The 14,843-nt window shown below is 42.5% G+C and overlaps 1 protein-coding gene across 1 annotated transcript in view; it reads right to left on the bottom strand.

Moving 5' to 3' along the window:
• Window positions 1-3,312: 3,312 nt before the first annotated feature.
• Window positions 3,313-14,843, bottom strand: part of pparg (peroxisome proliferator-activated receptor gamma) — a 38,044-nt gene continuing 26,513 nt past the window's right edge. The window contains exons 5-9 of the mRNA XM_080460641.1: window positions 12,634-12,833; window positions 8,379-8,520; window positions 8,039-8,244; window positions 7,058-7,301; window positions 3,313-4,413 (exon numbers count right to left, since the gene is read on the bottom strand). Coding sequence (XP_080316767.1) covers window positions 4,166-4,413; window positions 7,058-7,301; window positions 8,039-8,244; window positions 8,379-8,520; window positions 12,634-12,833 — 1,040 coding nt within the window. The 3' untranslated portion in view covers window positions 3,313-4,165. The remainder of the gene's footprint in view (window positions 4,414-7,057; window positions 7,302-8,038; window positions 8,245-8,378; window positions 8,521-12,633; window positions 12,834-14,843) is intronic.

Here is a 14,843-nt window from a genome sequence, read left to right as displayed (position 1 = left end):
AAATGGAAAAAGAGAGGAAAACCGTTGAAAAGAACATTTTGCGTGAAATATGTGAACTTGAGCAGAAGATTCCGTAGTTTTATAAAAACACGACCAGAGCAGGTTTGTGGGGTCGCTCTGTGCAGTTTGCATGTTTTTCTTCACTCGTTCTGCGTCGCAGACTTTTTGAAACCAAAATAACATTTCTAAAAATTTGGTGCCTGCTGCGGTGGTGCAGTGGTTGGTGCCGTCGCCTCACAGTCGAGGGGGAACCTTGTTTGAACCCGCTGAGCAATTCCATTCAAACGCGTTTTCTTTTTAAGCAGCGGCTGTAAATTGAGTGTGGCGTTTGCGTTCGTCCTGAGATGATCCAGCGCGGAGGAATCCTCCTCGTTTTATCGCGTTGGCAAAAAGTGACACCGGACGACCTTTCAGGTGAAAATTCGCCGCGTCACCGCAGCTCCGGGTTACACATTACTGAAGTGTGTTTATTGAGGATACGGCCCCGTCGAGTATCTGACTGAGAGTTTGATCCCTGTGGCGTGTGGGGGAAAACAACCGGCGAGCACGTAATGGCTGAGTTGTCAGCGGGCGGCGAGCCAGACGGCGAGCGGCGTTGACGAACCGCGTGGCGTCGCTCGCCCGGGCCGCCGCCAGTCGGCTCGGGTTTTTGATGTCCTGACCTCAATCCTGCGCACCGTCCTCAAATCGTCCGACTTTTTTTTTCTTCAGGTCAGCCTATAGGCTGAGGCGTGTGAATTAAAAAAAAAGAATAGAAAAAAAGGAAAGGTCAAAGGGTGAAGCGAGAGATAAAGAGAGAGAGAGATAAAGAGAGAGAGAGAGAGAACGAGACAGAGAGAGAGAGACAGGAAAAACACAACAAACCTTTCCTGCAGACTTTGGTCTGGCACAGTTCAGCTGAGTTCAAAGTGTGTGTGTGTGTGTGTGTGTGTGTGTGTGTGTGTGTGTGTGTGTGTGTGTGTGTGTGTGTGTGTGTGTGTGTGTGTGTGTGTGTGTGTGTGTAGTTGATGTAATGGCTGATTAACATGTCTGTCAGTGACTCAGCATTTTTTTTTTTTCTTATTAAAACTATTTTTAATTGACAAATATATGGAACCACCGGTGTGTCTGCACACTGGTGGTGCAGTGGTTAGTGCTCTCACCTCACACTGAGATCATATCAGGTTTGAGTTCCGGTTAGGAGCCTTTCCGTGTGGAATTTGCATTTTCTCACAAACATTCCTCCTTAAAGGTCCCATATTATGCAAATTTGACTTTCTAATTAATATTTTTTTAACAGGAATGTGTGTCCCTGACGCCCCAGAGGGTGAAGAAAGTCTGTCCCCTCCGTCACTCGCTTCCTCCACATTTTAGCAAACGTGTGCTCATACAGGTGAATCAGGGATTCTCCCTTCATGACATCATGTGGGGAAAATACCCACATCCTCTGCCTTACTGGTATATTGAAATCAATTCAGTGTAACGTGAAAACCTGCAATATTTACCCTTACAGTTAGCAGGAGCTCGCATTAGCTACTGGGTCAGAACGGTTATGGTGGAAAAACAGCGTTCCTACGAGCCACAGCGATAAATCCGCCACAGACACAAGAACCAGCCTGTTCTCAGTGGAGCCCCCTAGAGGGACTTTTAGACCGGATGGAATTCAGCACCACGGCTGGATTTGAGGAAAAAAAACCACTTTGAATACAATATTGTTGGACAAATTACAACAATTTGAAATTGACGCTGTGGCGGTTTTTGGAGGAAGTCTGACCGCTCAAATTAAAACGATCAAAGACGACTTATTACCGCCAGCGTTAAAGGACTGACGACTCAGCAGGAGTTACAGACGTCAATCAGTGTATTTGTCTTCTGGTCGCCTCTACTGAATAAAGCTCATCCTTCAGCTGATTCCAAAACGCTCATAAACATCTCAGATCTGTTATTTTGTGGTAAATTCAGACCTCAGGTAATCTGGATCAGAGTCAGAATCAGTATTTATTTTTTTCTTGCACTCCATCTTTAATTCTGATATTTTTAACCCCATTCTTTTGATTTGCGTTGGTTTTGGTTGTTCCACTCCTTTGTTATTTAGCCGTGTGCTGAGGGTCTTCGTCTTGTTGGAAGGTGACCCTTCGGCCCAGTCTGAGGTCCTGGGAAGCCTGGAAGAGGTTTTTCTTCCAGGATATCTCTGTACTTGGCCACATTCATCTTTCCTTCAATTGCAAACCAGTGGTTCCTGTCCCTGCAGCTGAAAAACACCCCCACAGCATGATGCTGCCGCCACCATGCTTCACTGTTGGGATTGTATTGGGCAGGTGATGAGCAGTGACTTCACACATACTGCTGAGAATTTACGCAGAAAAGTTCAGTCTTGGTCTCTTCAGACCAGAGAATCTTATTTCTCATAGTCTGGGGGTCCTTCATGTGTTCTTTGGTAAACTCTGCAGGCTTTCGTGCGTCCTGCACCGAGGAGAGGCTCTGCCATAAGGCCCCGCCTGGTGGGGGGCTGCAGTGATAGTTGACTTTGTGGAACTTCCTCCCGTCTCCCTACGGCGTCTCTGGAGCTCAGCCACAGTGATCTTTGGTTCTTCTTCACCTCCCTCACCAAGGCTCTTCTCCCACCATTGCTCAGTTTGGCCGGACGGCCGGGTCCAGGAAGAGTTCTGGTCGCCCCAAACTTCTTCCATCTAAGGATTATGGATGCCACTGTGCTCCGAGGAACCTTGAGTGCTGCAGAAATTCTTCTGTAGCCTTGATCGGATCTGAGCCTTTCCACAATTCTGTCTCCGAGCTGTTGGGCACTTCCTTCGACTTCATGATTCTCCTTTGCTCTGACGTGCACTGTGAGCTGTTTGGTCTTATAGAGACCGGTGTGTCTCTTTCCTAATCAAGTCCAATCAGGTAAACTGAACACAGCTGGACTCCAATGAAGGTGTAGAACCATCTCAAGGAGGATCAGAAGAAATGGACAGCATGTGAGCGTCACAGCAAAGGCTCGGAATACTTATGACCATGTGATATTTCAGTTTTTCTTTTTTAATAAATTTGCAAAAAGTTCTACATTTCTGTTGTTTTCGGACAAGATGGGGCGCTGAGTGGACATTAATGAGAAATAAAATGAACTTTTTCGATTTTAGCAAATGGCTGCAATGAAACAAAGGGGTCTGAATACTTTCCATACCCACTGATATATATATATATATATATATATATATATTCTAAAATTCCAAATTTATCTTAAGATTAAGCAGGACTTCCTATTCGGGTCTTCTCTATGAACGTACTACTGCTATGTCTGAAGAAACAGGAAAAAAAGCACGAGACAGACGTGAAGTAAAAAGTTACAAAACTTTTTATTTACAACAAAAATCCAGTCTTTTTAATTTGTCTGCTCGGCCCACCAAATAAACGTCAACATTACGAAGACCAGCCGCGGAAGACTCTTTACGGAGATATAAACCCCCCCAAAAAAAAATGACACCCAGTTTTTCATAATTAAAAAAAAAAAAAAAAGGAGCCCAAATAAATTCAACAATTGTTTTTATCCACAAAACAAAAACATACATTTGAATATACATCATACATTTGTTGTGTTTAATACATAAACCCTTTAAATTTCATTCATTCGTTAAAAATAAAAAGGATAAAACATTAAAGGCACATTACGGTATGTACAGGTATATTTGCTCCAAAAGATTGAACGGAAAAAAAAAAACAAAAAAACATTTTCTCACAGTTTGTTGGACAATGACGTATTTTACAGACTTAAATCATTTTTGTATTTAAGGAGGATTAAGAAGAGCACCGTGGCCTTACTGCTGAGTCAGCAGCGTGTTTGTGCGTTTGGCTGCTGGACGGCGGTGATCCGGTTCTCCTGAAGGCACTCCGGGGTGTCAGAACAAACACAAACTGGAGACGGTCAATCAGAGTCTGGCCTCCTTCAGTTTGGTCAGACACGCTCGTCTTCGGCGCTTCAGGTGGCGGTTTTGTGTTTCGATCGGCAGGAGGACGTCCGGGCTCAGCTTCATGACCTCGACGTATTCATTCAGGCTGTGGAGGTAAAAAAAAAATCCTCCACACTCGGATCCGGTGCTTCCTTTCTTGATTTCTCGCTCCCTGCCGGTCTCGGTTTCAGTCTGGCCGACGTTCCTCCTCCTTGCCGACGCTTTTCTCCGCTCTCCCTCTAGTACAGGTCCTTCATGATCTCCTGCAGCAGCGGGTGTAGGCACATGTCCACCTCCGTCTTCTTCAGCAGCTGGATGAGATGGACGTGGTCGGTGACGATCTGCCGCAGGTCCGTCATCTTCTGCAGCAGCTTGGCGAAGAGCTGCAGCGAGTCGGGGTGGTTCAGCTTCAGCTGCAGCTCCAGCGAGTGAAGCACCGTCTCCTGGAGCTGCTCGATGGGCTTCACGTTCAGCAGGCCCGGCCGGTCTGCGCGCGCACACACACACACACACACACACACACACACACACACACACACACACACACACACACACACACACACACACACACACACACACACACACACACACACTGAGTGTGAATGAGTTTCTGGTAGAAAATACAGTGAACTGTTGAAACATTAATTCTTCCCGTTTGCTTTATTTGGCTGTAAGAATCTTCGGCCTCGAGCGACGAAACCCGATCGTGTTTCTCCTCAAACTGAAGCCGATCGAATCCTGTCACTCCTCGGAACCGACGTTCTCACACACTCACAGTATTTCTTGGATATTAAAACATTTTCTGCTTTTACCTGTTTTTTAACATTAATGATGGTTTAACTTGAACGCTCGCCGTCTTTTTTTTCCTCCCCCATGTGGTTCTACCATTATTTACTCATTTTGAAATACTGGCTGAAGACAGTGGACCTAAATCTACAAAACTTTTTTCCTATATATATATATATATATATATATATATATATATATATATATATATATATATTAAGAGCCACTTAGAAAGCATATCCAATTAGTTTATGAACAAACCAAGACTTTCCGAGGCGTTTTGGTTCAAAACCATTCTGGTTCAATCGTTTGCATCGACTGACCCAAAGGTTTTTTTTTTTTTTAATGTTACTTCACGAGTAATAAAGTGGATTTTTCCCTCCATTCGATAGCAGGTTTTCACTGAAGGAGCAAGAATAACTGAACTTTAAGTTTTACATGGATGATTTGTGAACGAAGTGAAGCAGCATTTCGTTCGTCAGCTTTCAGAATAAACTTCCCCAGTACCTGCTCAAACTGTCGGCTTTATTTCAGTTTAGAGCTTTTCGTTATTGTTCACCGCAGCATTATGATTTTAATACATCACTCTAAATGTTCCACTATTCTAAATGCATTTTATTAGCTTTGTTCTGTTTCTTCTCCGGGTTTAATTGCCTTTTGTCTTTTAAAAATGTGCTTTTATTTTCTTAATAACTTGTTTTATTTCTATGATTTTTATGTAATTTTATGTATTTCTTTGAATTGCCTCGTGTGTAAACAACGCTATACAAATCAACTTGCCTAATAAACAAAGAGCTAACTTGATTTTTTTTGTGGATTTTCGAAGCTGGTGTCAAATTACAGACGTCAAAGGCACTTCCACCAGTTGGAGAAAACTTAAAAAAAAAAGAAAAAGAGAGATCGAAGTTTGTCTCCTTTCTGGCAGAAGTTGAATAAAAAGGCGGTTATGAGCTTCATAAAGTCTCTTTATGGGATGAACTGTGAACCTCGGGAGCGTTGCCAGCACAGAACAACAATATGAAATAAATCCTTCAAACCCAGATGATCGATTCCCCGAGATAAACACTTTCAAACGGCGACTTATCTCTGGTCCAGCTATTACCCGAGTCGTTTAAGTTAATGACTGATTTAAATAGCTGGTTTATATCCTCAACCCGCTCAAGGTCAAGTTTTTTATCTAACAACTACACGCTAATCGCCAATACTAAAGCGAGGATCTGAGCGGAAGCACGAGAGCGTGAGAGGAAGAAACACACGTCCGTTTGTCAACAGGCGGGTGTGAAAAGTAGATTTTATTTAGAGTTGTAAAGTTAAGCGATGTTGATGCTGCAGGCAGGAGAGCACTGGAATCTCTCGATGTGACGATTATTCTATGGATTTGATGTTTTGATGTTCAGGATTCGGCCTGAAACTTTCACTCTGATTGTTTTTCTCTTCTTTGTTGTTGTATTTTGTATTTCTTTGACCGAAAAAAAACTATTACCACTACTACTAGTACTTCTAACCAATATTTTAGAGGTTTGGGTTTTAGTAATCTTATCAGTATTTTCTTACTTTTTAGGTTTTCTGTATTCCACTTTGATTTATAATGATGTTTAATCTTTATTTTTATGTCTATTAAATTCCTCTCGTCCCTCTTCATCGAGTGAAAACACTTTTATTGCCGCATTATTTCGGGAAGGAAACCGACTGACCTCGGTCTGAACTGTGCTGTCCTGTCTAATCATGAATTTAATGGACGTCACATGTCAGGACTCCACATCCACTAAACGCTGCTGTTAAAACTCTTTTCTCTTCGTCCTCCTCTCCCTCCTGTCATCTCGTCATCATTTTATTGGCTGCGATTGCGCAACGTCAAACCTCATATGATCTTCATGCGTCACGGTGTGACAGCGCGTCTTCTCCCGGAGATGTGGGTCACCTCAGGGCCGTAAACTCTCGACTCGGGTCGCGTTTGAACTGCACCGTGACTCATCCGGATCCAGAAAACGTTTTTCATTTCGCCATAAATCATCAATAATAATGCCATAAAGCTGATTTCAAGTCAGAGCGGGTTTGACCCACATTTTACTCGCCACGTATGATCTTGCTCTTCTCGCTCCTCACTTCACCCGAGTTCCTTCACCTCGAGTTCTGCGCCACTGATAAATGGGTCAACGCTGGCGACAGAGGGCGCGTGTAACGTATGAGAAACGGCTGCTTTTGGTGGCTTTAACATTCAAAGACGTTGCTGACCCTGTTTAGACGCCCCGCTTTCTTGTGGCGTCGGCTTGTTCGTGGGAGAGCGACTGCGCTCAGGCTCGTCGTTAACGCGGCTGCAGATCCACATAATGAAACACACTCACCGCCGCTGAGGATGACGACGGCGAGGAACAGAGCCATGTCGCTGTCGTCCAGCTCCAGCGTGTTGAACTTGACTGAGAACTCAAACTTGGGCTCCAACATTTGACAGAAGGGCTTCCGGAGACTCTTCAGGAACTCCCGCGTCATAAAAATCTGTCCGTAGGAGATCAGCGTCCCGTCCTTGTTCATGAGCGGCGACATCATGATGATCAGGACCTCGATCACGCCGTACTTCAGCAAAGTCACCTGAAACACAGGACGCGGGCGACAACAAGCTGATTTGAGTACAGCCCCAGCACTACGTTCGAAATGGCTAAAAAGAATAGATCAAAACATTCCTACTCTCAGGTCTGTACAGTACAATATCTTAATGCTGAACTTTCAAACTGAATTGTGTTCACTGTGTGTGTGTTCCTGTAAACTAGAACTGAGCGGCCTGAAGGGGACATTTCAATAAAAATATGTCGACCACGGTGGCCACGCCGCGGCGGCGAGATTAACACTGAAAACAACGAGAACCAAAACTGACGCTGCAGTGAAAACAATTAAGAAAAACCATGGCGAAATTATTCCAAAATAAATAAATAATAATAAATGTGAAAATGTCGGTAAGCGTTTTGCACCATATCGTAGCATTTGGAGCTTTTAATTTGAAGCTCAGTTGATGTTTGTATGCAGCCTAGTAGTAGCGGGATACATCGACTGCCAGAAGTGGCTTCAGGCAAATTTTTTATCAACAAAAATAAAATAAAAAACATTCATGAGTGGAAATAATTTCCCTGTAATGGCTATTCTGCCAATTCATTTGAAATAGAAGAATTCTTTTTTTTCTCCCTCTGAACATTTTCATCATCAAAAAGACTTAAATGCAAATATTCGTATGAATAGATCCAGAATTAAATTCTACTTTATGCATTAATTCTCACAGACGTTTCCCCGCCTCTATTTTCATGGACGCCTAACGCCGACGTCCAGATTCTCACCTGGTCGTTGAGGTCCAGGTCGACAAATCCGGGGATGCTCTTGGCGAACTCGGTCACCTCTCTCACCGCCTCGGCTGATCGTGACTGACAGCTGTGGAAGAAGCGCAGCTCGGCGGTGTCCAGGGCGCCCGGTCCACAGACGCTCGACATTCCCACCACACTGAAGTCCGACATGGGATACATTCCTGCACCTTTGATCCCGAAAACTGGTGGGAGGAGATGAACCGATATGATAATATGGCAAAACCCTCCCCAAAAATAAGGCCAAACGACTGATATGTCACCAATCAACCTTGTTTTTGGGCTATGGAATGAAGGGCAATCATTTGTTTCTGCTGACCTCCGTGTCCACCTGTCAGGCTGGAGGTGGTCTGCTGCTGCTGCTGCTGCTGCTGCTGCTGCTGCTCTGGGATGGGCACCTGCCTGCAGTTGATGAACTGCTCCCCTTCCATCAGAGACTTCATGTCATGGATGACAAAAGGCTGGAAAACAAAAAAAACAAAGAAAGAATAACTAAATGTGAGGACGCCATGAGCTGTAGATGTTATATAAATAAATAAAAAAAATGTCTGTGGACTTCGGTCACGGCTCAGTAATCAGAGCGTGCAGCAACCGATGTCTCGTGTTAAAGGCACGGCGATACAGGGTTCGCTTGCAGGCTCAGACGCACACAGAAAAAAAAAGGTGAAAAAGCTCAGTTCCCAGGTAAATGAAGCTGAACCGAGCTTTCTTTCTCTAAACTAAGACTCTGCACAAACACGCACCGCGTGATGAGTGAGTGTTGCAACAACAAAGAGCTGATATTTCCTTCTACACCATGGAAAAAGAATAGAGGTTGTTCAGCAGGTGATTTTGGAAGTTATGAAACAATTAACCAGTTCCTGAATAATACACTTATTTGTCCTCAACTGATCAGCCATAACATTAGGACCAGGTGAAGTTACAGCACCTGTTAATGGGCGGGGTATATCAGGCAGGAAGTAAAGATCTGGTCCTAAAAGTATAAAAAAATGGGGAAAGTATAAGGATTTGAAATAATCTGACGAGGTTCAAATTCAAAAATCAGAACATCTAGATAATAACTGGATTCCTTGTGAAGTGCTTCCACAATGAAAATCAGACATTGATTTTGAATTGTGGTTCAACTGGATTATTTTTGAAAAACAAACTCATGAAACAGGCCTGGACCAAAAACATTATGGCACCCCTAGAAAAAGTGTGTCCTCTAATGAGCATCACAGGTGTCTACAAACCTCTATTCAGCCTCGTGTGAAACATGGAGGAGCTCTGTTCTGTTCTGCTTTGCTGCATCTGCCACAGGGTGTCTTGAATCTGTGCAGGGTACAATGAATTCTCAAGACTATCAAGGTATTCCAGAGAGAAATGTCCCGTCCAGTGTCAGAAAGCTTGGTCTCAGTCGCTGGTCTTGGGTCTTGAAACAGCATAATGACCCACAACACGGGACGACAAACACCCGAGAATGGCTGAGAGCAACACATTGGACTATTCTGAAGTGGCCTTCGATGAGCCCTGATCTAAATCCTACTGAACGTCTGTGGAAGGAGCTGAACCGTCGGGAGTAGACACCCTTCAAACCTGAGACCACTGGAGCAGTTTGCTCATGAGCACTGGGCGGAGAAGTGCACAACTCTCATTGAAACTTACAGAACTTTGTTGGATTGCTTCAAAAAGTTGTGCAACTAAATATTAAGTTAAGGGTGCCATCTTTTTTTCCAGGCCTGCTTCATGAGTTTGTTTTCATTTAATAATTCTGTTGAACCACAATTAAAAAGCAACGTCTGATTTTCATTTCATTTTCATTTATTATTAAATTTTTGTGGGTTTTTCTTTCACTAACAAAGAAGTACCAACAATCTTATCCATGTGTATATGCTTTGTACGGGACAAAGACACACAAAGTAGTATTTAAAAAAAAAAGAAAGAAGAAGTGAGTACAGGTGCTTTCTTGTTCTAAAGGAAATGATGAATTCATAACTATTAAAACACATGTGGACAGAATGGCCCTGGCAGATGCTGTCTAATGAACAGCAACCCGCCCCGCTAGTTCTTAAATCCCCCCCGTGTGTTTTTTGCTGCTGTGCTCACATTCTTGACCTACAAATAAAGGTGAACTGCTCGTCTTCACACATACTGTAACTACTGTTTACAACCCGTTTTGAAAATAGGTGCGATCACTCAGGGTGGAAAAAGATGAAATAGTGAAACAAACAGATGTGCTTCCTGTCTGGGCTGCAGTCAAACACGGATTAAACACAAACCCATATCAAGGTCGAGCATGTTTAGAAAAATACACCTAAATATTCTCCAAAAGCTAAAATCACTGACTCCCACTCTGTTTTAAGGAGGCTGGCTGTGGTTTGGTAAATAACCCGCTAGTGTCTCAAACAAAGAGGAGATTCAGTGTCGTTTAGCCGCTATCACTGCAGAAACAGTCAAAACAAGCAGACGGAGAAACCTTGAGCCCCGAAGAGACGCTACAGACCGAAAAATACACACAGGAGCCTTTTCTCATTTAAGGATAATAATGATATTTTTTTTTAAATGTGCAAAGGCTTTTCTTTGAACTCGTAGGTGAAATCTGGGTTTTATTAGTCTATATTCATGTACAGAGGTGGAACAAATACCTCTAACTGCTGCAACAAACAGCTTGGAATTTGTACTCATGTTACAATGCCTGGATCATATCCAGTTGAGTTACATTCAGTGAGTCAAAGGAAAAAGTATTTATCTTTAAAACTACTCCATTAGTTACTTCAAACATTCTAACTTCCAACTAAATGAATTGCTCCATCAAAGCAGACTTTTGGTTTATCGTACCTGTATGAAGCATCTACGTTTAAAGCACGAATAATAACATAAAAAAAAACTATAATACAGAAATACAGAATAGAAATTTTGATTATTGATTAAAGTTGTGGGGGAAATGAAAATCACACACATACAGTACAAATACCCAATAATACTACATGCTTACAATAATGATTATTTGTTATTTCCACATCTGAATATGTGAAGAAAATCAGTAGAATATTTAGTACCTTATATATAATAATCTCTTATTATTATAATTCTTTTTAGAAATATTGTATTGGTCTGAATAAAGGATTATTTTTTCCTGGAAATAGGTCTGAACGACTCTTCGTCTCACATTCGGTCTTTCTAAATTCACCTGCTGTAGCTAAAAAGATCACTATAGCTGGTTCTCCTTGCACCGATCCTCAGTGTCTCATTCCCCAACACACTTTGACTCTGTTGCCGATGAGCTTTAGGGTTCAGGACCAATCAGAGGCCGGGGGCTGGCTCGACCTGACCGGACACGTCACGTGATTCACCTGCATTTAACCAAAAACTGTCATTACACCAAATCTTTCACTTTTTCCCCCGTCAAGTTTAAACAAGTGCGTCTGAATTAAGAAAAATGTACTCAGTCAGCACAAAGTACTTGTTACGTTCAATTTCGTCTTCGGTTGTGCAAAATGCAAATCACATAATTTTCTCAGACGATTAAATTGTATTCTGAATACAATTTAACTGAGATAATTGCCACTTTTTTATTTTCCACAAAAAAAAAGCTCAAGCTGGTTAAATTGTTCAGTTTGTGAAAAGCCAAACAAGTACGTAAAGAATCTTTTCAGTTTTAATTGTAAACAATAATTTTTGTTTAAAAGAAATCTAACTTTTGCCCTCAGATTATTTCTTTTTCTTTTACTTTTTTTTTCAATGTTTTGATCCTTTAATTTTTTTATGTTTACCTCCACAAACAGACACGATGTAAACAAAATGAAAGTAAGTCAACTAAATATTTCTTTTAACTTTCTTCTATTTTTAAATGTTTTTTAGACCACACAGATATTAAATTGTTAAATTATGAAAACAAACAAAAAACAGATGATCTATGACACCCGTCTGCCATTACTGTGTGAACAAGTGCCACGTCATCCCGCCTCGCAGCTTGACCACTGTAACCTGAAACGTGTCAGAAGAGCCAAGACACGCAGGAACCAGTCCGCCCGCTTTTCGTGTTCGAGCCGCAATAATAGCCTGGAAAGATCTCATCTGTGTGACGACGACACGTTGGAAATGCACTCCAGGTGTTTGAAACGATTTAACCGGCTCTCATTAGACCTGTGAACCTCATCAGATCAGGAAAAATATTCTTTTTTCATGTAATCTGATTATTTTTTTCTCTTTTTTCCTGAGGATGAAAATGCGTCTGAGCGACTCGTCGAGCAGCTCAGGTCGGCGTGGGACGAGAATGTATAGAAAATGGCGATGACACGGTCGATATCTTCCAGGAATGGAGACACAACTGGGGCCAGTTGTACCCGACACACAGCTCATCAAGTGCATTCGCCACGGAGCATCAACTGAGAACACTCTAATCAAACGCTGCTTTATTCCTTCAACAATCCTCTTTTCATTCAAAAAAAAAAAAAGGACTAATGGGCTACAGATTCACGCTGCAGTGGTTTTTAAATGATGTTCAATATGTTTCTGAGAAATGTACAGAGAGAGAGAGAGAGAGAGAGAGAGAGAAAAAAAAGCGAGCGTTGAACAAAGGCAGCGCCGCTTACCACGTTGTCTCCGGTCTTCCCAGAGAGGATGGCCCTGGCCTTGGCCTTGGTGAGGGGGAAGTATTTCAGATAGGCCTCGTACAGATGCCGGGCCAGCGCCCTCAGATCTGCAGCTTCTGGGTGCAAGTGCTCCATGTCAGACGAGAACTCGGCCAGCAGCTTCTCCTTCTCTGCCTGAGGCATTCGGCCAAAGCGAATGGCTGGGAAGGAAGGGAGACAGAAGCGCACGTTATTTTCAGCGTGAATTTACATATTTGCTCTAAATGCATAAAACATGGAGCCCCGGGTTCATCCGCCGCTGCCACACAACTTTTTGTCAAGTTTAGGAAATTGAGGAAATCAGCTCTGCAAGAAGAAGTAGTTAACAGTGAGCCAAACTGAATTTGTTATTGGTTTTTATTTGTTGTAACTGTAATGAGTTGCATGGCGATGTAGAGGTTAGCACTCCCACGACACAGCAAGTAAATCCCAACTTCAAGTTCAAGGCCCCTGAAGTTTACATGTTTTCCTTCTGGTTTCCTCTCACAGTCCGGAAGCGTTTGAGGTTGATCGGCGAGCGAAATGTCCCCGTCAGTGTGAACGTGAGCGTTTCAGTGGTGAGCTGTAACGATTGTGCGCGGACATACGGTTGTAACGTGAGCCGCAATCACATGAACTTACATGCCCTTCATCGTAATCCCCCTCCTGTCAAGTTAGCCGTGCACAAAATATTTGCAGTGAGCTGTGAAAGATCTGTCATCCATATAATTATCCAAAGCAAAACATGCATGTACGCCTTACACTTAATCTTGACGTGAATACAAGGCACTGAGCCCCCTAAAGCCCGCTGTATTCACTAATGCGGACTCGGAAAGCAGCCGTCGAGCAGCTTCTGGGAGTCGAGTCGGGCGAGACGAGCAGGGAAAGCAGGGAAAGCAGCTTTCAGTGGGACAGAGATAGAAATTCCTACGTCGTACCGGACGCTGAGCGCCGTGCGGAGCCTCGCTAACATCAGCAGTCACACGCTACAAGCTCCGCGAGTTTTGAGCTGAGACGTTGCTGGGATAGTTGTTACACCGGATGATTTTCCTGGAGCTGCAGAGAGTTTAATCTCGGGTCAAAGTCTTTTTTCCCCCCTTTTTTTTTAAAATTCACATCATCACCTACTTTTATCACAAAACCCATTGAATCCACACTGAGTACACTGCCATACAAACACCCCGAGTTCAAACATATATTATTATATATTCTATATATATATATATTCAAAGTATGGCTCCTCTGGATTAATGCAACATTCCTTATATAACAAAAGAATATGCTTCTCAACACGCTTTATTATGCCTAAAAGCTCTCGGATGAAAGTAGTGTAGTTGTAAAAACTTTCTCTACTGCTTTATTTTATGTCGTTTTGTATGTGACAATGAGCAATAAACTTTTATTGAGTAATTAGTGTTTTTCTTCTCCAGTTTATCCTCTCCGTCCCGCCCAGCTCAGGTCTTCTGCCCCAACTGAATTAGTTAAACTCATACAGTATTTCAAGCCCTGCCCTGAAATATAATTTTGTTTTCAAATCTCCACTTTGTTTTTATTGTGATTCAACGTGAATCTATACGGTTTTTCTTCTTGTGGAGCTTTTTTGGATGTTTGCTTAACTTCTTTATCACTTCTCTAATATTTGTACAGGGATCAGCAGCTAATGTCCACCAAATGACATAACCACAAAAAAACAACCCCAGTACCACTAAAATATTGAAGCAAAAGAAATAAATAAAAAATACTTTTTCCTATTAGATCAGGAGTAACAATCCTAAATATTAATGCATAGTTAAACATATTTCAAGCAATAGAAATCCTCCCAGAGCTGCTGGGAGCAGGTCTGTGGTTGTCAGGAGACGGGATGTAGCCGGTAATAAGCAGAGACATAAAGTTAAAACTGCTCAGACAACGTCTGCAAATGAGTCACAAGCTTCATGCCAACTTTCAGTGGAACAAAAAAATAAAAAAAAAATAAAAAAATCTGTCAGCAACACTTGATAAATGCTCCTCGAAGGAGTGTCCCATGAGGCAATTACAACATTTAGTCTATTTAGTTAATGTGAAGGTGATGAGCTCACTGGAAACCTGAAAAACTAAAGAGCCTCCTTCCCTCCTCCCTCCCCGCTGCAGGTAACATTACACTACACATTTACAAACAGGTACGACCAACAAAGACAGCCGGATGGATTTTC

Source organism: Lipophrys pholis, assembly GCF_963383615.2.
Source record: "Lipophrys pholis genome assembly, chromosome: 4".
Classification (NCBI taxonomy): Eukaryota; Metazoa; Chordata; class Actinopteri; order Blenniiformes; family Blenniidae; genus Lipophrys; species Lipophrys pholis.
The sequence above is the reverse complement of the archived record's forward strand: the minus strand, read 5'-3'. Positions and strand labels throughout refer to the sequence as shown.